Source organism: Artemia franciscana, chromosome 15 (genome assembly GCF_032884065.1).
Source record: "Artemia franciscana chromosome 15, ASM3288406v1, whole genome shotgun sequence".
In the NCBI taxonomy this organism is placed as follows: Eukaryota; Metazoa; Arthropoda; class Branchiopoda; order Anostraca; family Artemiidae; genus Artemia; species Artemia franciscana.
The window spans coordinates 16,675,723-16,699,806 of record NC_088877.1 but is presented as its reverse complement, the minus strand read 5'-3'; the positions used below and the strand labels follow the sequence as shown (position 1 = coordinate 16,699,806).

General features: G+C 33.9%; 1 protein-coding gene across 1 annotated transcript in view; it reads left to right on the top strand.

Moving 5' to 3' along the window:
- The window catches only part of LOC136036106 (dual 3',5'-cyclic-AMP and -GMP phosphodiesterase 11-like), a 231,066-nt gene that overhangs the window by 191,961 nt on the left and 15,021 nt on the right, over nucleotides 1–24,084 (top strand). The window contains exons 11-16 of the mRNA XM_065718110.1: nucleotides 127–190; nucleotides 2,347–2,481; nucleotides 4,997–5,097; nucleotides 8,680–8,779; nucleotides 12,947–13,033; nucleotides 18,575–18,742. Of these exons, the coding sequence (XP_065574182.1) occupies nucleotides 127–190; nucleotides 2,347–2,481; nucleotides 4,997–5,097; nucleotides 8,680–8,779; nucleotides 12,947–13,033; nucleotides 18,575–18,742 (655 nt within the window). The remainder of the gene's footprint in view (nucleotides 1–126; nucleotides 191–2,346; nucleotides 2,482–4,996; nucleotides 5,098–8,679; nucleotides 8,780–12,946; nucleotides 13,034–18,574; nucleotides 18,743–24,084) is intronic.

The following is a 24,084-nucleotide window of genomic DNA, read 5'->3' as shown; positions in this document are numbered from 1 at the left end:
GAAAAGCAGTGTGGTCTTCGAAGTTATCTAGAATATATGACAGCAATTTGTATTCTGGTGTTATTCTTTGTGAGTTGATATACTGTTTTATTCCTTTCCGGAATATAAAAATTGATATTCTTTCAGTCCAGGTGACGGACGATTTCCTCTGAATATTGGAATTACATGGCATGTGGCGACGACTGGGGAAGTAAGTTCTTTTCTATGCTTTTGTTTATCTGTCAAAAAAACATTTATCTTTATAGCATCTTGAATGAACCATGTCTAAAAACGGGAATAAAGCAAAATTATGAAAGGTTGGCGTTTCGGAAGGTTCATATCACGTTTAGGAGGGCAGACTAAAATTTTATCGATAGAGTTATTAGCGCAAGATTTATTTTTCATAATGAAACGCATCATACATATCTGGTGCAGATTAAAAAAAAAGAAGTAGAAAGAAATATAAATCTCCTTTACGGTTGTACTTCTAATTCAACTATAATCGTCTCCGAAAAGGCTTATTTGTTTCACCGACTGATAATTCATTTGGTAGGTTTATTATGACCACCTCATGAGTGACTGTTGAGATTCTATGGGTTGTGTAGGAAGTTATCAGGTAATGTGGAGATCTTATCTGGGAAGGATAGCGGGTAAAGTTTCGAGAATCACATTTCGGAAGTCAAATGCCACGTTTTCGAATTTTGTTTGTTTTATGTATATCTGGTCTTCCACTAGAAGGAAAAGAGAGAGAGAGAGAGGCGGGGAGGAGTTTTTCTTCTACACAAAGCTTATTTTGAAAATATTTAATTCTCTGTAAGAACTAGTTGATTAAAGAGACAGCCGTAAGATACCGTGCTTTGATTTTTCCTTGATGGTTAAAAAACTGAAAGTCCCGCTTTTATGTTAATTTCTCTATGCTGGTTTATTTGTTGTGTTCTGTGAGCAAAGGATTTTTTTTTGTGATAAAACGTAAATTTTAGCGACTTCTATTTCATATCTAAAGAAGAATGAAATTAAAAGGTATAGAACCTTCAATTTTTCAAGTTTAAGTGTTCTAATTGAGCACCTCAAATTTGGGCTCTTTTGGTACAGTCCTGGGAAAGATCGTTAGCAGTGATAGAATGGGGAGAGGAAGAGAGAGGGATCAGGTTATGCCCTTATATCCAAAGAGTATGCCTAAGAAAAAGCAAGAAAGGGACTGCATTCAAAAACTGGGCCACGTGGATGGACACTAAAGCAAGTGTGCGAGTGGATCGACTCAGCATAAACTTGTAGGACCTAAAATTTACCCTTTAATTTCCCAGAAGAATAATCCTGAGAAAATTGACAAAACTAAAATCTAATCTGATTCCCAGAAATGATTTCTTTTTTAATTTAGATTATCTTAAGGGGCATATCCAGAGGCATATAAACTTAGTGGTCATGGGGTATTAATACAGAAGTTTAGTTTTTGTGGAATGGGTGTGGCTTGTTTTCGTCCTCTTTTTAGTACACATTTTTGAAGTTCGATATGAAGTTTGATTAGACTAAGGTATATAAGGGGTTAAGTTGTATGAATGATCCCTGGCTCCACCACCAATTTCTGTTTTTTTTTTAATAAAGAATAGAAAAATTTTGAGACCCAAAAAAGGAACATTTTTTCAAATGTCTGAAAGTAGTGTTATCAACTTATACGGACCATTTCTGTTTTTATCTCCGCTGAATGTGTTATTTTATTTTCTGTTCTTGGGACTGACGCAGAAAAATGGTACCACATGTACTTTTTAAACTTCAATAGTTTCTATTAGTGCGAAAATCTAAATTTATCATTTTCTGCTTTCTTGGTAGTGATATTGGACAGTTGGCTCACGACAGGAAAATCAGTCTTTGGTTGAAACAGTGAAACTATTTTTCCTAGATACAATATGAAGTTCTTGGAGAGGATTGGGAGGGGTACATCTTATCACCCTTGCGGATGCCCAGGAGAGAGTTGGTTAATAATTCGTATAAATCTTCCCTGTATGAGATGTTTGTTTTGTATATTTTTGGATGTAAGACCATCCTTATTATCTATTACTAACAACTGTTAGGCAGCAGAAGTACTAACTTAAGTTTTACACGGGTTTTCCGCTCTTTCAAACTTAAGTGAAAACAGTGTTTATTAGATATCTTTCTTAGGAATGACAAATGGAGGAGGGGGGATGGTATAAGCTGCAGAGAAATGTTGGAATTTCTATTTCATTGTTAGCGAACTAAAATGTTGTAATTTTCAGAATTTTACGTATTGTCCATTTTGTGTAAAATACTCTTACTTTCCATCTTGATTTACACTAATGGTGCTTGAAGTTTTTTTTTTAGTTGTTTTCTTCAGTTTGTGTTTATTTGCAGTCAGTGAATATAGTTAATGCCTATGAAGATCATCGGTTCGACCCGAGTGTTGATGAAGGACAGGACTTTGGTCACAAAACTATACTAGCCATGCCAATAAGAAATGCATCTTCTAAGATAATTGGAGTCATACAGGTTTTATTCTCCGTTTAATTTAAATAAATTATCTTTAAAAGGTCTTTTTTTCTGTTCTGAAATGCTGTCGACATGATGCCAAAAAGCATCCAACCAATTTTGAGACTTTTTTCCCTTTAAATTACTTGTTAAAGTACGTTACTTGTTAGTTGAGTACGCTGAAGATTGACGTACTTCGATTTCCAATATTTCATTGTTTTGTTCTTTTTAACGCAAAAAAAAGACCTTTAAAAGGTCTTTTTTTTGTCCAGAAATGTTGTTGACATGATGCCCAACAGCAGGCAGCCAATGCTGAGATTTTTTCCCTTTAGATTACTGTTTTTACAGTTTGATTTGCCGTTTATAATTTTTTTTTTTCTTTCAAATTACGGTTTATGCGACCAAGGCTGCTCGGATGACTCCTTGACCCTGCCAATCATATAGATTGCAGTGGACTAAGCATTTGATTTAATTTTCCCAGTAGTGTGCATCCAGAGTAAATTATGAAATGAAGTTCACCAGGCTTGAATATGTTACTTTACCGTGGTTTGGAGACTGTTGCTGTAACTTTTCTGTCATCTTGTTTCTTTTTTCTATTAATTAATTAAGTATAAAAATTTAATTTTCTGTCTTTCGAAAAATGAATTCACTCTCGATGAACAAATAAACGTTCAGGGAATAAATCCATTTATTTAGACAGTAAAAACAGGCATAAAAGTCCAAATATTTCGATCACATATACAGCGATCGTCATTAGTAGAAATACTAAAGTATTAAAATTGAAACTAACATATTTATACAAAACAATATAATTAACTTTTGGGTCATTCACAAAATTATGAACTTCCGGGTTATTCACTACATTCTTTTCCGAGCTATGACAAAGTTCATTCAAAGTCTTGATGTAAATTTTCTTCTTTAATCTTACTTAAATGTAAATAAATTTCCAATGAAGGTGCCAAAGTCTTGTGTGTCTTCTAAATTGCAAAGGAAATGTTGAGCTTATAGTTCAATACTTGGTTGGTCTCATTTCACCATATACGACGTATTCTTGACGTAACACCTTAAATTAGGTATCATTTTCTCAGACCACACAGCCGTTCTCTGACGAAAGCCAGTGTGGTCTGAGAAAACGATACTTAATTTAAGGTGTTACGTCGAAAATTTACTGTCACTTAACTTGAAAAATTCATTATTAAGTAGATTCAATCTTTATCCATTATTCGAATTGAAATTGATTTGTTTGATTTTAGCCAATTGAAATTTAAACATTAGTTTTGATTCTCATTGGTTTTTTTGTTTTTTTTTTTGCTTTGAGTTTTAGTTTTACTTGCAAATGTAAAATGTAATAAAAAAACGTAAAAACGTAAAAAAAAAAATCGTAAAATGTAAACGAAGCGCATAAAATGTAAATGTAACAATAAAAATAACGGACCTCAAATGGTATACTTTTTTCAAAAGACCCAGCAACTGAAACGTAGATTCGATGCCTTAGAAAAAAAGCTTAAAAGCTTAAAACAGCTTAAAAGAAGAACCACGAAGGAAACGGAGGTAAGATTTTCCGCAATTGATTGGAAGAAGAAAGCAAATATCTTGGCGGAGACCCCTGTTGTGACATCTTCAGACTGAGACAAAACCTTGAGAAAATAAAAACAACCACATCACCTTTCTGTATTACCTTACATTTTTTTTACACTAAAATGATTTTTTATTGCTTATGTTTATAGCTCATGTTTTAAGGTTTCTTTTCAATCTGGGTTTTGACATTTTTTTTACACTAAAATGATTTTTTATTGCTTATGTTTATAGCTCATGTTTTAAGGTTTCTTTTCAATCTGGGTTTTGATATTGTAGTTCTTCAAGATTTTTATTTTTGGGATTTTGCTTTGTTTAAGTTTTTTTTTTTTTTTTGCATTGAAGACAGCATAGTGGAATTTTTGCCGAAATATTTTATGTTTTCTACTAATATTTAAACAACGATTGAAAATATCTCCTCACTTTTGTGTCATTTTTGTTGTTTGTCATTTTGTCTAGAATATGTAGTCTTAGAATTTACCTATATTATTGCGTAATGTACGTAACTCTCAGGCAATCACCAATCTTGACCTCTGAAAAACTATCGTGTGGCGTTAAATAGCGGATACTGGAAGCGAGTATACACCCTTAGAGGCTATTTCTCATTATTATTCAGTCACTACGCTTCGTTAAAAGTTGACAACTTTTACACGAAGTTTTGTGAAGTCTTTTTTTTTTCTCATATTTTGAAGTATTTTCTAAAGTCATAGTTTTGTCTCATGCTTGGAGGACCAAGTCTAAACTTACCGTTTTTTTTCTGAGACAGGGGGTATGGTAGGATGAAGAGGCAAAAAAGTTCTCTGATAATCATAAACGAATATACGTTGCATTTTTATAGTTTTTATGTCTGTCGTCTGTTAGACTCTTTGGCTAACTTATTTATCTAATAAAACAAAAAGATGTTTTTAAAAATTTTTTTTCTTTAACCTTTGAAAAATAACGTGTCATTTTCTTTTTGTAGCTGGTGAATAAATTTGATGACTTGCCATTCACAAAAAATGATGAAAATTTTGTGGAAGCTTTTGCCATTTTCTGCGGACTTGGAATTCACAATACAAATGTGTAAGTATCTTTAGCAACAACATACTAAGACTGGTAAATGTGCTTCTCTCCAATGAGCTTCAGCTAAAGGGTCAACTCAGAGTTTATGGCTTTGTTTTGCTTTCTATACTTTCTATACTTTCCATTGCCTGTTTCAGTGTAGAGTTTTAGGTTAAATTTAATTCCTGATCCACAATCATCTCAAAGAATGAAAGAACAGACAACATCTCTTTTCAACCATAAATAAAGGTCAACAAGGGAAGATAATTCCTTTTAACACGTGCCTATACACGGAAAGGGTGGTTGTATGCTGGGATGGTACTTTACTTCTCAAAGTACCATTTTACTGCATATGAACCAGTTTGTTGTGTAAAGTGATGAAATCAAATGTCACTAGGTAACACAATGAGGACAGTTTAATTCATGGGTACTATACATATCATAGATATCTGGTTGATGCAGCATATTCCAGGTCAGATAATATTCTAGCATTGGTGCGTTGCTGTATTCCAGAGGAACAAATAACAACAGTTTTGAAATAAAACCACCACGGATATTTTAACAGTTATAGTCCCTTTGTATAAATTGCATTCGGCTGTGTTGTGTTTTCTATAAATGATTAAGTTCGTTCACAATTTAAAGCGAATTGATTTTTACAGTTTTGCTTTACACCTATTTGTTTTCTACTATATTGAGGCCCTTGTGGAAATTTGGCCAGCATTAGTCACCGGCCAAACTATTATTGCGAGATGGAATGTATTTGCGTCATTTGGGTGTTAATTTTAGGTGATTTTGTGTTGAATTATATGCATTAATTTTTTCCAAAGAAAGTTGTTTTCAAAAAAGCTTCATCGTTGGTAAATTTCCGCCACTTGGATATTTTGTCTCAGATCAAATACCTGGTACCACTGTATTTATCTACTCTCTTATTAATTATGTTTTAATGTGCTATTATAATCAACTCTTTTGTACCTTTAACACTGAAGAGAAAAAAATAGAGAAAGAAAAAGAAAAACCGTCGGAATGCGCTGAAAAAAACCCCCCAAAGGGTGAGAAAACCTTGAAAATGTATTCGTAAATATGAATTGAAATATTTAATGTATTAGTAATATACTAAATAATCTATCTGATTCTTAAAATAGTATTAATTTCGTCTATGTAGTATATATAGTATATAACTATATAACAAAGGTTATATAAACAAAGGTTAACTTTTGTTTGTCAGCTGTAGAAACATTGTAATGTGTTTTTGGTGATGGTAGTGTATTTTCTATTGCATCATTCAGAAAACCAAACTCAAAACACTTTCTAAAATGAAAATGAAGCGCATACTTAAAAAAAGGAGAAATTTGCTTAAAAAAAGAACTTTTTTTTGATGAATATAGTTTCAGAAGTAGCTTAATGATTTTTGTGTTTTATAAGGTTCTAATTTACGCTGACATTAGTCCCTCTAGCTTTGTTCCTCCGACATTTTTCCCTCTAGTCCCCCTAGCTTCCTATGACAACCTATATGACAAACCATTGTATATTTTAAACTACATATGGTTTTTTAGTTCCCGTGAAAGAGTTTCAGTATCAATTATTAATGAAAAACCTAACATAAACACATCCTCTTCAAATGCCACATCGTGATATTGAGGAGGAATAATCAAACAAATCCATAAAATGAAAATAATTGATAATAGTATAATTAACATTAATCTCTGAAGGAGTTTTAAAAACAAAACATAATGACAACATCAAGTACCCTACTATCACTTAACACTCAACTCCCTCTTTAACACACATCAATTGAAACAAAATACTAATTTTATTGAATTAATACTGTTTTATTCTATCAATTATGTATCCTATAAAATTAACCAGTAAAAGTGTGCTGGTCTCTGTAATTCTTAGGGAAGATTCGAAACTAAAATGTTAGAAGCTGCTAAGGGTTATCTAAGGTGAATATCATGATAAACTTGCCACACGCGGACAAACGGCTCCAGATGTTATGGTATAATTCTTATTATGCAGTATCTGAGGCGTTTATGCAGATATGAAATTAATTTAATTCACCAATCTTTACGGTGTGCGTGCTTGTGGCTTAAGCGTGTATGTCTACGTTAGTGAATTTGATTGCTTGAACTTTTGGAAATAGTATTATTATAATTCATAGTTTATGCTCCATTCCTGATTATCAAATTATCTAAGTCTATATTATAGGCCAGTTCCAATTTCTATCTTACAATGTGGGTTGTGTGACGTCTTGTAAAATTTTTCCATTGTCAATTAATAAAGTTACTACTAAATTCCCGTCCTTGAAATATTGTTGAATATAATGTCTTGAAATATAAATATAATATGTATGCTGATAATCAATGCAAAACATTTAGAATAATGAAAGTTTTATTTGTCCTAGCCATTCTTTTTCTTTTTGGCTCTATTAAATATTTTAAGCTCTACTTCAAATGGAGTCAATTTGCGTCCCATGGGGCGGATGAGGGGAGGGAGGGAGGTTGTATGACCCTTCTATAATTTTTTCCTTCCTGCCGCCTAGATGATGGCAAATTGATATGCACTTTGTGTACAGATGTAATTACAGCCAGGATTTACGATAGTGAGCGAAACTTTTCTTCAAAACATAAAGTTGTGAATAAAATGACGAATGAAATATAATTTGAATACAATGATAATTATGCATTAAATTCTTAGATTTAAATAGATTCTCAAAGAGTTTGTTTTCCATCTACAACCACACAACATTTGCCAGTTTTGTTGCAGCTTATTGGTGCCAACAGAAGCCCATTCACAGAGAATGAGATTTTAAAAAACGCATTCTTGAATTGTTCTGACCAATTTAATTTTTTCATTGATTGTGCATTTTCAATTTTTTCCCTATTGTTACCTATTTTTACACACTAATGTTGTGTGTGGTTTATAAATAGAAAAATTAGTTAACACTCGCGGCACATTAATTTTTAGTGAAAAATTCTGGCCAAACTTTACTGGACCTTCTGTGACCGATCTGTGTGACCATTCTGGCTGGCGTGTTTCTCTATTCTTAAGCATGGTAATTTAAAGTAGAATTCTACTACTACTATTAACAACTCATCGCAGCACCAAGCCGCCTGAGACCGGTACAGCTACGAACGCTCCTCCTCCATCCTGATCTATTTAAAGTTTCCCTCTTTACACCCTCCTAGGAAGTTTCCACTTCCCCTAAATCTTTCTTTACGACATCCTCTCACCCCAACTGCAGACGACCTACTTCCCGTTTAGCCCTAGCTGGTTGGCCCAAAAAGGACAATCTTCCGCAATCTGTCATCGCTAATCTGCAGAACGGATAGAATTCAGATAGATTAATTTAAGTTTTCCAAATTTCTTCTTTATTTTATATCATTATACTATCTCGAAGTTAGAGATTTGGCATAGAAAGCTCTCTCTGGTGTGGCTTATGCGCGTTTACCTCAAAGCTTTTATTCGATTTTGTCGTTGATATTGTATTTTTCTAATGTTTTCTTATTGTTGTTCCATCATTATCTACTACTGGATCGCGTGGTTTATAAATAAATAAATAAATTATTTATTTATTTATAGCCCTGACTTTTTCTTCATTTTTAGTTATGAAAAGACAGTTTTAGCAATGGCTAAACAACGCGTAACCCTAGAAGTTCTAAGCTACCACGCAACCGCTTCTTCGGAGGATGCCACTAAGCTAAGTGTAAGTTTGTGTTTTCTTTAATTTTATAACAATGGTTGAATTAGGAATAGAAGGGGATATTATTCAATCAGTAAAGAGGGTCTAAAAGATGAGTTTAAGAAGCATCTAGTAATTATAATCTATTATCTCAGATAAATTTATTTGTGACACAGTTTTTGAGTATAAATTTAGAACAATCTTTTGTCTCCATATATCAAGCACTAGACAGATTAAAAAAGAGGATAAAATCGCATTTCTAGTGCAAAATGATAAAAAAAAAATGCATTCTTTTATCTTATTAAACGATAAAAAAGCGTACTTCCAGTGTTTGCTTACCGATATTGTATACATGTTAGATCCTTAAATGTGTGGAAAGCTATTGGATATTTCTGGTGGTCCCATAAAGTAAAGATGCACTTAGGTTATTATAGATGAACTGACCTATGTCAAGTTTGTCGCTGCATTTTAGGATCTTTGAATTTTTTAGAACCTTCTGCGTTAAATGCGCGTTTTAAAACGATACTACTGAATTTTTTCCGCGTTTTGTGTGTTTGAACGTGAATAGAATTATCTTGCCGGAAGGATGTATATAAGAAACCTGATAGACATTTCTGGATCAGACTGATATTGTCAAATATTATGAAAATTGATTTAAACGTACTCTAGGTTTAAAACATTAGTAATAGTATTGACAATTCATTGAAAAAAAAAATCATCCTGTTATATTAGGTTCGAACGTTGGTGTCAACTCACGATAATGTCAGGGGAGGGGAAGGGAGCTGTCCAAATTTTTTTTTCAAATCTAAGGGGGTAGTTTGGTTTTTTTTTTAATTTTCTAATGAAAATAATAACAGCAAAAACATGTCGATGAGAATACCAAAAAGAAAACTATTCTGTATAATATAGGAGGGGGCAAATTTCCTCCCCCCATTGGTGCCACTGGATTGCAATTATTTTGATTATATCCTGTAGCACCCCTGGATACAGGAAATAGATTCCGAGTGTTTAATGATAGACTATCAATTTTTTAACACTGAACCAAAGTGTCCGTCGTAAAAAAAGAATGTAATTTGGTCAAGTAGATTTGTAATTGTATACTTCAAGTGCAGAAAAAATGCTGACGTGTGATTCTCAGAAAAGATTGAGAAAATAACATAGATTGCTGTGGAACGGGGAATTTTCTGGATATATCTACGGTGACATAAGGACTGGGCAGACGTAGCCTTTTTCCTCGATAAAGATTACTCTTTTCTATGCTAGCTTTGTAAATAAGATTTATTTCTAGATTGAAGCTCAGTTTAGCATTGTTTACGCTGACTCGTTAAAATTTGAGAGATTATCCTAATAAGCTAGAATACTTTGATGCCTATTTAATGCAATTGCCCCAAAAATTTGTAGAGTTGGCGAAGATAGAGATTTAGCTCATGTAGTCTCACTTAATTTACTACCTGATGGCTGGGCAAAACGAATTATGTTTATTGAGGTTCCATGTGTTACGAAAATAAAAACTTCACTAAGAATGCTTCGTGAAAGTCTTCTTCGTAAAAACGCCAGCTTGCTGTTCTCATGTACGCTTTTAAAACGCTGGAAGAGAACACTACATCTGTCCCATTACTTAAATGTGTAAATCCATCTGTATAACAAACTTGAACGCTATACGACACAATCCAAATTGTTTTCTCATATGAATATATCAAAATGAAACAACTTTTTTACACAAGAAGTTAATATTCTTTCATTCACCTGGCGGAAGCTTGTTTAACTACTTACCTAACATTACCAATTTCAATGGGAATCTGGTTCATTTGAACACCTCATAAAAAAATATTAGCCAGTTTGAAGTATACGCTGTCACTAAGAGGATTCGATGTCTTAACGGCAAAGGGCCCATTAGGAAATTCTCCAGAGCGCTTCTCATCGTTGAAACCTATTGAGAATTTGTGATTCAATTATAAAATTCTGTTGAAAAGACAATGGAATTCTGTCGGCAAAGTTTCCAATCAAAGTGAGTTGCACCATAGAAAATTTGAAGAGTTGTCAAATTGATCAAATGACATTTCTTTTGAGGTGATTTCGGGTATTTCTCTAGAAGGTATGTTAGAACGATCTTGGGGACAACCCTTTCCTGAATTTTAAAAAGAAAATTCTGCTCCGTTTGATCAAAAAAATAAATTTATATTTTATAATGATGTAAGTCTCTCTAAAACTAACCATATCTATCTCCAGTACAAAAAAAGAGAAATTCAAGGTATTTCCAAGATTTAGGTAAAAGTAGATGACGTCTTTTCGTTTTCTACTGTTTATTTGGATCGCTTATCCAAGCTCTATAAGTTATGGCAAAATAGCCCAATCAGGTCCAAATATTTTGGCCACACAAACTAAAAAGTTTATTATGGACGAGATAGGCTGATTCTTTATGGTATCGGGTCCTCTTAAAGGATTTTTCCAAAACTTCACTCACTGCTGTTAATGCTTAAATCATAAACATTTTTTCAATCCCTGTTATTGTTCCAAATCTTTGCAACAAACATGCACTGAAATATCAATATGTTTCTAATATATATATATATATATATATATATATATATATATATATATATATATATATATATATATATATATATATATATATATATATATATATATATATATATATATATATATATATATATATATATATATATATATATATATATATATATATATATATATATATATATATATATATATATATATATATATATATATATATATATATATATATATATATATATATATATATATATATATATATATATATATATATATACACAAGGATCTTATGTCTCTGATGTTCCATTTTCGACTCGAATTGGATCCGGGGACATAGGGGGTTGGAGGAGGGAAACATAAATCTTGGAAAACGCTTAGAGTGGGGAGATCGGGATGAAACTTGATGGGAAGAATAAGCACAAGTTCTAGATATGTGATTGACATAATTGGAACAGATCCGTTCTCTTTGGAGGAGCTGGGGGGTGTTAATTTGGAAAAATTAGAAAAATTGAGGTATTTTTAACTTACGAACGGATCTTAATGAAATTTGATATTAGAAGGAATTCATGTCTCAAAGCTCTTATTTCAAATCCTGACCAGATCTGTTGACATTGGGGGGAGTAGGGGGAGAATCCTGGAAAACGCGTGGGGTGGAGGAATCGGGATGAAGCTTGGTGCATAGAATAAGCTAATGTCCTTGATACGTGATTGACGTAACCGTACTGGATTTGCTCTCTTTGGGGGACTTGGGGGGAGGGGTTCAGGGATTTGGCGAGTTTGGTGCTTCTGGACATGCTAGGACGATGAAATTGGTAGGCGTGTCAGGGAGCTGCACAAATTGACTTGATATTTCGTTTTCCCAAATTCGAACATCTAGGGGGGCCAAAGGGAGAGGAAAAATTAGAAAAAATGAGGTATTTATAACTTACGAGTGGGTAATCGGACCTTAATAAATTTTGATATTTAGAAGGACATCGTGACTCAGAGCTCTTATTTTAAATCCTGACCGGTATTAAGCCTCTGATTTTCCTTTTAAATCAATCTATTGATTCTTCGAATTTTTTAGAGCTCGTACCATATGAGTTCTTGACTCTTAGCTCTTCTTGCCTCGTCACAAGTGCCATATGAGCTCTTAGCTCTTGTGTTTTTTGTTGTTTTGCTGTTTGATTTAAATTGTACCCGTTTTCAATTATACCCATTTTTTCTCTCTTAAATTTCGATATCTGTGTTGGGAAAGGATAATAAAAGTGTTGAGATATTGTGTTGCTGGTCCTTTTCTTTGTTTTGATGAAGAACTTACTTCATTTTTATGTTGCGTCGTGCAGCATATGAGTAATATGTGCAGCATATGCTGTAATGTAAATATGCTGTAACGATGTAATGTGCACTGTATGCTGTAAATCGCAATTATAATCTGCAATTTGTCTAAATGTTGAATCCAGGCACTGTATATAATTTTTTTTCACATTAAATTTTTTCGTTTGACTTATTTGGGTGGTCGACGTAGCAAGTGAATATTTACGAGATGCTTTGAGTAGCTGTAACTTGAGAATTTTCAATCACAAAATGGGCTTGTTTTATTCTGGACTATGCACATTTAGTTGTCGATTAGCTTTGCCTAATTTTGTTGCTGTTGTTCATACTTATTTTTTTCAGAGTTTATCCGTACCATCAGCACAAGCTTATCGTTTGTATGACTTAAAGTTCAATGACTTTGGATTGGAAGACCCGGAAACCCTTCAGGTACGTCGTAATTTTTCAGTTCTATTTAAAAGTTTGCTAAGAGAAAACAAACTAGAGATTAAATCATCCTATCGAAGAAGTGTAATTGCTCCTTCTAATTAAAATTTGGCTTGAATAGCAACTATTTCATGTTGAAATAGGCTTTTTTGATCAAAGTACTCGTTGCTTACCTAAAAGCACTTAAGCGTAAAATAACTTTGTATCAATTACATATAACCTTAGAAGCATTGAGAAAAAAAGTAAAGAAAAAAACAAAAAAACATAGAGAATCAAAGTTCACAATTTTTAAAACAAATCACTGATCTGGCAGTGGCAGCTGCTAGGTCATATCGCAAACTGTACAGCAACTATGTCATGTTGAAATAGGCTTTTTTGATTAAAGTACTCGCTGCTTACCTAAAAGTAGTTAAACTTAAGAGAATTTTGTATCAATTACATATAGAAAAAAAGATTAATTTAGGGACAGGAGATTGATTAATTTTAAAAATAAATCACTGAGCTGGCAGTGGCAGCTGCTATAAGCAGCTTAAAAAAACAAAAAAAAAACAGGAGAGAATCAACCTTCATAATTTTAAAAGTAAATCACTGATCTGGCAGTGACAGCTACTATAAGCAGTCTGAAGCATGGGTAACGTATGACAACAAAACAGGTTTATGTTACCAAAGCATAACTTGGTGTTATAATTTGCAGAATTTCTAAGATGGGTGTATCAGATAGCATAACCAGTATATTATAAAAGTTCCTTGGTGCAGTATCATTGTTAATACAGAGTGTGAAACAAACTTTGTAAAATATGCAATGTCCAGGAAAGACAGTATAGCGATCAATACTAAGCATGATAATCCATACGACGTTTTGTCTTAATAGTTGAATTCTAAACTGTTCTATTAATTGAAATGTAAAGAGAACGTATTCTACCACAATGAATAATGGACAGATTTACTTTGCCTGAAAACGTGAAGTGACGCCGCCACCTTCGATCAGCTTCATTGCAAGTTCAACAGCAGGATTTTGTTTCTTTATTATCTTTTAAATGCCGTAGTTTTTCAATCCGTCTAAATCTTGAAAATGGCATGTCTGAAAAAGAATTTTCTCTTAAAAAGGAAAAAAATGGTGACATGCTCCTTAAAAACGATCTCAAAATACTTTGGTTCCTAAAACAGCTTGTACTCTTTGTTTAATGACACTCAATCCATGTTGTTGGTTTCAAAGCATCGTGTATACAAGCTAATGGTCTAACTTACCATAACGAAAGAAAACAATCAAAAATGGGGTTTTTAAAGGCCAAACGAAAATACTGAAGAAAACACAGAAAGCCAATATTTCGAGAGAACAACCGCCTCTCTTCTTCAGCGCGAACAGAATAATATGATCAAGGAATAAAAAACAAAAAAAAGTTAAAAACAAGCATTGAAAGTACAACAATACCAATGAAAGAAAACCGCCAAAAAATTAAATAAAACATAATAAAAGACCAAAAATTAAAAGAATTAAAATCAAATACCTAACAAACAATAAAGTGATTTATTCGCCAATATCCGCGATTTGCACAAAATCCAAAGAAATTTGAACTGCCAATGGCGGATACTAACGAACAACTCATATTATTTTGTTCGTGCTGAACTAAGTTAATGTGTTACTTTATAAATTATCATCTCACGATAACTATACGCATGAAGGCACGAGTTCCTATTATAAAAAAGTATCGGAAAAGTAAAAGGTGGACCAATCACCACAAGTGTGTAATCCCTCATTCCTGATGGCGAAGAAGCTTAGTCGTTCTATGGGATGGGGGGTGGGAATTCATGAACAATAAAACGTTTACTGTATTAGTTCTTTAATTGAAAGTTCTTGTATTAGACTGTATTGACAGCTTCGACTGTGTAGTTCAACGGTCTAAAATTTCTTAATATAATTTATCTTTGGCTGTTGATACGCTTCTCGGATTTCTAGCAAATGCGAATAAATTTAGCCAGGAAGGTAGCTTGGGCTCATGAGTGATGGTAGCCTCTCAAAATTCGTCTGCTCTGTTCATCTGGGCCCAAAGTTACATGTATCATAACTTTCAAGCAGATTAAAGGTTGGAGAAGGGTAACATGGAAAATCACCATTCTTTTATCATGTTGGCCTGGGGTAATTGCCTTGTAAATTTCAAGTTGATCAGTAAAAAAAAATGCATGCCTACCTTTTACGGAGAGTTTGGTAATTGGAGATGGTTTTAGAGGGACTAAGTGCATAATTTTGCCCCCATTATATAGATGGAAAATTGTTGGATGATTCTGCTTTAAACTGGGTGTAATAATATGCAACAGAGCAGCCCAGCCACTTGCCAAATTTGGCTCTTTAGTCATAAGAATAGGAAAATTTGCGTAAATTTTGTTCAAACAGGTGCAAAATACCCATCATTTTGCCAAAAAACTGAGATGGGAGGGGAGTGTAGGGGATAAGGGCAAATTTTGTCTCCAGCTGATTTTGCCAAAAATAAACCCTTTCCACAGCCTTCCAGCTGGCTTGTTTTGAAACACAGAGGCAATCCTTTTTTTTCAGCGTGTACGCAAGAAAAAGGTAGCTAGACCCTCAAAGTTTTAAAAATGGGATGACTCATGAGCCAGTGTTTGTACAAAAACTGATGCGGTTTACGTTTATCACCCCTCAAAGATTACTGTTCATTGATAAATGGGGAACTGCATCTCTCTGAGTTCTAGAGTTAACATCCTTCTTTGGACTGACTTTATAATGTCCCTGCTGAGAAAGGAGCAAAGGAAAACCTTCAATTTGCTTAGCAACGAGAGAACTATTTAGTTTCAGAAAGCGCATATGGTTCCGTTCTTCTGCCTCGGTACCCAATGCAAAAAGTGAGCATCGAGCTTAGCCTAAATCACAAAACACAAGTGGCCCGCAAAAATAGATCACATCACTGTCAAACCCGTAGAAAAATACTCCTTTTCAGATCTCTAAATTTTTTAAGGTGTTATTCGAGGAAAATATTGTACTAATGGGACCATGCAAGTCTCGTATATCTTAGCCACTTTCGGATTTAAATCTGAAATTCACTTCGAAACAGCTACCTGGTTTGTATGACTATTTGAATAGAGTTTCAATTAGAAACCAGAACCATGACTCGAAGTAACGTAAGTTTGGCAGAACAACTTTAGATGATCTTCTATGACATGAACTATGAGATTCTAATTCACATCGCACACTGTAGATTCTGGCTCAAGGACAAGCGAGAACCTCCTTTTTGTCCCCAAGCAAGAATCATAACTAACTTTAAAAATGTTGTCTACATAGGCTGTTGTTCAGACAGAGAGAAATTACTCCGGCAGATAATCCAACTGTATCAGTGAAAAAAATATAGTTGCCGTTATGTTTACACAGGATTGTCTCTTCCGTGGTTGTTTCTGTTGTTTTGAAAAAAAAAGTTAACCATCTGTGTCTATTGTGTCGCAGATTAGTAAAAGAATTACCTAGCTGCCCAACATCAATGGAACTTCTTTTACTCAATAACTTTGTTGACAACGCAGCAACAATTGCTTATTTTCTCAACTAAATTGCTGTAAAAACTGAATTTTACTCATGGGTGAACATGTATGTAAACCTCAGAGCGAAAAGATTAGAGATAAGTGATTAAAAAAGAAAAATAAATAGGCTTATCGTTCAGGATCACTAAGTGTATTGTCAATGACCATTGAAATCTATTTAATATTTTCTAGTTTATGCATTAAGACGTATCACAGAGTAAGGGAGAAATTGGGTATTACAATATGACTAAATAATAAAGTGAGCTATTCCTATGCAAACTGTGAACTAGACAGATTTCTTCAGAATTAGAGTCTATTTATTGATGCCTATTGGTGTTTCTGAATTGGTGTTGCCAATTTTAAACATGGTTTTAAAGCTTGGATTTACATAGCTATCAATTTTTCGAATGAAACAGAGTAGTAGGCATTCAGAAGTGACTGAAGGTGCGTAAAAGTATAAATAGTGATCAGCACAAATTCGTTAGTTTTAAGAAATCGTTTTTTCTGCAAAACTAGGCTAGTATTTTGTTCCGTACAAATGTTGTGGGATAATTTTTTCCTGTTTTAAGTTTGATTTGTTGTATGACTATTTCTGCTCGTTTCAGGTTCTAAAATTGCATTTTCCTTCTTTTTGAAAAACTTATTTTTCAATAATATGTCGTGTTTGAAATGAGCTATTTGCCCTATATAGAAAAAGTTCCCTACGTGTTCCTTATAGGGGAATGTTTCTCCCCTTAGACATATTCTCCTGTTGAATCAATCAAGCATCTCTGTTTTTTTATAGGCAGAATTTGTCTTATCAAAGCGCTTTCTCAAGTCGATGAAAACTTAATCAATATAGATGGTGCAATCTCAAGTTTATACCAAGAAGCTGGAAACTTTCTGAGGAGAAGTTATGACTTAATGTGATTCCTTATTTTCTAATTATCAATGAAAAAATAAAAATTTCCAACATATATAATAAACAAATTCACTATCTTAACAGATCTTCTGCGCCACCGAATAAACTGACTCCGGGTTGTTTTAAGAGGCAGTCCAATATATATTGAAGAAACAAGTGTGCCCTCATCCCAATTAAAAACCTACATCACTTGTCATTTATTTTTAAGTCAATTCATTTTTAATAATAGTAGTAATTGAACTGTAGCAATTGAAAATGTTTGTTGTATTGTAAAATAAAATATCACAAAGAAAGCAGTGGAATCGGTTGAACACTTAAATATAAAATTAGGAAAAAATACTACATAACTTATTTTCAGAAAAATATAAGTTACGGCATGATGGTTACAATTTCGAAGTTTTCAGATTATTTATATTGGATTCTGGTTTTCTCTTGTGTTTCTCATGGCCATTATTTTGAATTCTCTCTCCCTCTCCCTCATTCTATTTCTTTTTATTTCCCGCTCTGCCTCTTCTTTCTCTCCCCATGAAATTTTCTGTTGGTCCCTAGCTCCCTATAATAGCTACATGCTATTATTTATGACCCGGGTGCTAAAATTTACCGTCTGGTGTGTACCTTAATCTGATGAATGTCGATATTCACCGGTGATTGTCCGAAATAAGGATATTTGACATATTTAGCACATAGTCGCTTGGCGTATTTCCAAAATATCAGTTAAATATCCTTATTTCGGACTTTCGCCAGTGAATGTCGACAATCACCAGATTTTAGCCTTTCATGGTAACATGTACATTCCATTTTGAAGGGATAAAAGAAATAACTTTCTTTAAATTTCCTTTTGTGTCCTCGCCCTTTAGTAGTACGAGGGATACTCAGTTTATTTTAATTTCTCCATCAAAATCATCTGCATTTGCCTGTCACTTGTATATTTCATGTATATGACATTTCTTCTAAAATATACCGAAGCCTAATTTTTAAAAAATCCCGTTCAAAATCAAGAGTGTCAGCAAAAATGAGACATGGCTTTTAACTCTCTTAGTTACGACTCGTAACGGCTTGGTAGTTACGGCTTGTGAGTCTTAGGAATGAACCTCATTAACTTTTAAATTCTCTTCCAGGCATGTCTCCGGATGTTTATGGATTTGGATCTAATTCAGCGATTCCATGTTGATTATCATGTTTTATGTCGTTGGCTATTATCTGTGAAGAAGAACTATAGAAACGTGACCTATCATAACTGGCGGCATGCATTTAATGTCGCCCAAATGATGTTTGCAATTGTTACCGTAAGTTTGGCATTTTATTGTATTTTTTAAATTATAGTACGACACTGGGTTTATTTGTAAGGAGATGCCTTAGAAAAGACACTTTTCAAAAATACGTGTGTTATATCATCTCTTGTTAAAAAATACGTGTGCTATACTGTTTTGTATATAAAGCTGCATTTTTAAAAAAAATTCCACTTTATTTTAATATTTTATATATTTTAAATTACAAAAAGCACTATATGGCAATGCTTAAGTTTCTTTCTGTGATATTTCAGCACCGCATTAGTGGTGAACAAAAAAAGGAAAGAAAAAAGGGGGTATCATTGTGTCCCATGTGAAAAATGTTTTTCATTGTTGCTCAAGATTGGGACTATAGTTCTTCTAAATAGGGTTTTCAGCTATGGTGACACCAGTGGTGCAATTTTCATTTAAATCTGACACCATTTAGTCGGGTTTCAGGCTGTTTATTGAAATTCCTACAAGTTTGTTTTCGCAATGAACTTTGATCATTAAGATAAATCCAAATAATAGTTACCTTATCTGAATCAGCTCCAAATTGTGATGTTTTCTCACTTACAGCTCTTTTTGAAACGCGTTTTTGAATTTTTGGTTACTATGGGCTAGAGTTGATTCTTTACTAGGTTGCCCCAAAGGAGCAACCATGATGATAAACAATAACTAGTATTTGTCAGGAAGTTGGTGTTGACTTGGAGGGAAAAAGAAGCTTATCTGATTATTTTAATATCTGTAGAATATATTAGTGGGGAAAAAAGTGGAAAAAATATTATAAAAAACTATAGTTTCTTGATATTTGATGACTCGCATTAATGATAGAAATTAACCCCTGTTATGTATAAATACCTCCAAATTAAAGAAAGGAAGCCGTAAATAAAAGAAATGAAAGATAGTAATAACTAAATAACAATCATAACTAAATAGTAACTAAATGAATAACAAAAAAAACTAACTAAATAAAAGATAGTAATTCAATAACTAAATTTACCTGCTGAATATTCCAACCTTTTCTGGTGGTCCTACTGCAACAGCATAGAAAATAATTGATAATACCTCAATATAGACTATAGTGCTAAAAGCGGATGTTTTAGTTTTTAATTTTACACAATCAGTAAAAATAAAGAGGATCAGTTCTGTGGTGGTGGTAATCTTCAGACATTTCTGAGCCATCTTTTTTTGAAGAGCGTGGAAATTATTTCCTTATTTACAATACGCTTTGTAACTCAAGGGATTCATATAAAATGAATAAAAAGAAAAGTGGATCATATCCTTTCTTACAAATTTACGGTGTCAGTAAGGAAGAAAGATCCCCCGGCATCCATCTCTCTTTGGATCATACGGGACCCAGATTTTATACTTAGCTGTAGCAACACACTGCAGCTGGCACGTACGCAGGGGGGGGGGGCCTTCAGGCCCGTCTGCTTTCTACACCAAACAGAATTATCCTTGATATTAGGGCGTTTATCCTCCCCCCCTTTTCAAGATAAAGTACAGCTTTTAATGCATTAATTTTGGAAACTATCATTTTTCATTGAAATCAGTGTTTTCGCAATAGAAGAACTACCCCCCCCCCCCCCACAGCACCTATATTGCACTGTTAACCCTAAAATTTCCCTTTCAGTGGGATATAATTGATAAATTAAACGAAAATTTACCAAGTTTGATGTTTGATTGTAATTCTACTTCAAAGAAGGAGCGCCAGCGTAGCTGAGAGTTCAACTGAGAGATAGACGCGTGCAATCGCTTGATTGACCAAAAACAACACCAGTATTTTAAAGTCATTGTATTATGCGGTGGTTAAGCTCATGATGAAACGCTGAGAGTTCAACGGGAAGGGAAATTGGGAGGGCAGTTGAACTCTCAGCTATGCTGGCGCTCCTTCTTTGGAGTAGAATTACAATCAAACTTCAAACTTGGTAAGTTTTCGTTTTATTTATCAATTCTACTCCAATAGGAGCGCCTTAGCTTCGCCTCGAGTTAAACTGAGATTTTAAAGTTCAGCATGAGCTAAATCAACACTAATGACCAATAATAGCCCTATTCATAACAAGAGGCTGCTGTACAAAAATTCATCTGTAGCAAGATTATTCAAATATAACAGAATGCGATGAGTAACTTCAAAAGACAGATAACTGTTTTCCACTTTCAATTGGTTTATTATAGAACTTAGCAAACGTTTTGGCATTTATCCAGCCTATATGTCTTATGATTTGGTCCACATCAACTCCTTTTGCTTTAAGGTGGGACGTTGAGGCAGACCCTGTGCTATGAGCACCATAAACACTGGTATCTATACCTGTAAGAAATAACACTTCGTTTATCCATCTAGAAATAGATGACTTAGACGCAGCGGTATAAGGCTTACGATATGTAAGAAAAAGTGCGTCGTCTCTATTCAGGTATGACGTCATTCTAATATACCCAGCTAGGTGCGTCACCGGACAAAGGGACGACTCTTGAAAAGGTCGAAATTTAGCTACTGATTTGTGGTTGCCCGGTTTCGTTGTTTTTAATAACACATTAATTTGAAAATCGAAACTCCCATTGCCATTATGTATCATATTATTATCAATAAAACTGCTAATTTTTGTGTTAGTGTCTTTAATTTATGATTTTCGATATCCCAAGCTGGCAATCTAAATAGATCGAATACACATTTTACATCCCAAATACTGGAAATCTTGGGTAAACTAGGCCATCTATTAAAGACAACTCTCATGAATTTCTTGGTAATGTGATTACTGAAGGCTTGGTAAAATTGCGGATAAAGCACTCTTCGCAGTATTAATAGCACTGTATGCAACACCTCAGTGAAACAGTTCCGTAAGAAAGGTCAAGGTCTCCGGTACAGTTGCCTCCAAGGCCTGGATTGTGTTTCTTCCACAAAAGTCAATCCATTTTTCAATGTAAACCGTATACTGGCACTTAGTTGAATCCCGCCATCCATCCATGATAATATCGACTGTGGAAGCAGAATATCCTTGGTGGCGAAGCCCTTGCCGGAGACGACACAAACCGCTAGGCGTAATGTTTTTGGCAATAGATGGTGTAAGGTCGGTTTCTGTGGAAGAGACAAAGTAAAAGTATCATTTGGTAAAAGCATAGGAGTTCCTATTAAGAACTTTAATAGTAAGGGATAACAAACTTGTGTGGTCCAGTTTGGGAAAATTAAAATACTAGTTGCCTGATCTGTCTCTACCTTCTGAAGGGTCCTCAGAAGTTAGCTAAATGGGGGGAAAGCATAAAAGAAATGAAGCTCCCAACTCATTGCAAATGCATCTACGAAAAAACATTCTGGATCTGGTTTCCATGAAACAAATGGTTTAATTTAGTTGCAAACAGGTCAATATCTATTGACTGACATACCAACGAATTCAAAATAATGAATATTCTAGAATCCAATTTCCATTCCTTTTCATTAAAAAATTTTCGAGATGCTTTGTCCGCGATATTAGCAACTCCTGGCACATGCTCTGCAGATATCCACCCTTTACCATGCAATACTAGCTGCCAGATCCTATTTGCGAAATAGTTACAAAATTTAGATTCTGTTTCTCCCATTTTATTTATATAAGCTACAATGGTTATATTATCTGAACGCAGCCGAACAGGAGTGTCTTTAATATCCTGAGAAAAACCACTTTAATCCCAGATAAACGGTCTTCGTTTCTATAACATTGATGTCAAATCCCTTCTCTTCTGAGGACCATTCACCTGTGGCTGTGGAATATTCATCCACGGGTGCCTAGCCTAATTTGGATGCATCACTGCACAAATATTTGTCAATTGACCTAGGCTCAATTGCTTTAAAAGCATGATTAGCAATATTCAACCACCATTGCAATTCCGAAATTACATCGGATGTTAAAGTTAGCCTAGCCGCGAAATCACCCTTCGCGTGCTTTAGTGCTTGAGTTTTCAACGATTCCGCTTTCCGGTAATATAAAGGCCCTAATTCCACTGCTGGGAAGGTTGAAACAAGAACACCTAGAGTTTCGGGCAAATTTTGAATCGTAGTCGATTCTTGACGAAGAATTTTTGAAACTAAATCTAGAACCTTTTTAATTTTTCTTTCCGGCAGGAAAATACGCATTAATTGCGAATCTAGCAAAAAAAGCCAGAAACTCTATTCTTTGACTTCAAATGAGAACTGACTTCCCCGGGTGAATTACAAACCCCAGCTCTGACAGTAATTTCACTGTTTCATAGACATTGTTTTGACATTCTAAAAATGACCTTCCCAGAATAAGGGTATCGTCTAGATAAACTATTGACGAATAACCTTTTCGTCGAAGAAGGGAGAAAACGGGTTTCATAAGTTTCGTAAGAACCCTTGGGGCAGATGATAAGCCGTTTGGTATAGATGTGAAAGCATAACAACAATCTACTTCAAAACAAAGCCACATTTGATTTTGATCATCAAAATCAACAGGGCATGAATAGTAAAAATCGACAAGGTCAACAGAGGCCATATAACAATTTTTTTTTTTTTTAAGATTCAGAATAAACCGAGAAGACCCATCTTTCTTTGGGACCGTAAAACGGGAGAAACACAACGTATTTCTTTTATTCTGAACTCGGATATTTAATAGTAACTCCTTTATGCAACAAAATATCAACTTCTTTTCGTGTGTAGCCTACATTTCTTCAGACGTAAAACTTTAGTTTTTTGTTACCAAAGCTTTTAATGGTATTTTCTCAATTCAATCTTATAGCCTGAAGCCACAATATTCAAAATATTCAAATCATTTGTTATTGACTGCCATTTTGAGATAAACTTACTAATTCTTCCTGCTTAAAATTATCAACCAAATGTGTTGACTGCCTATTGAAATTTACAACAAAATCATAAAATCAAGGCCAGGGTATGTTAAATGGTTCATACTAGCTACTTCAATTCAATTCTATTTATTCAAATAAAACTAGAATATAACACCAATAATAATAAAGATCCTGGAAGCGAACTTGTTGAGGACCATAACCACAAAAAATTGAAAATGAAGAAGAGAGAAAAAAAAGAAAAGAGAAAACATGGGTAACTAAAGCAAATTGAATAAGAATTTAGAGAGTTATAATATCAAAATTTTAGTACATTGTTATACATTGTGCGAAAACTTGTGGATAGCTCGACACTGGAGGGTATTATATTCCATTGAAGTATAGATTTATAAATGGGGGATCGCTGGGCGGAACTAGAGACACACTTGGTGACAATGAAGGAACGGTTGGATGAACGGAAACAGAGGCCTGCAGAATTATTAATATTAAAATAAGATAATAATTGAGGAGGAAGATTTTTTATGGTAAGCGGAGTATGCAAGGTATAGATTTAATTTTTTTGATGA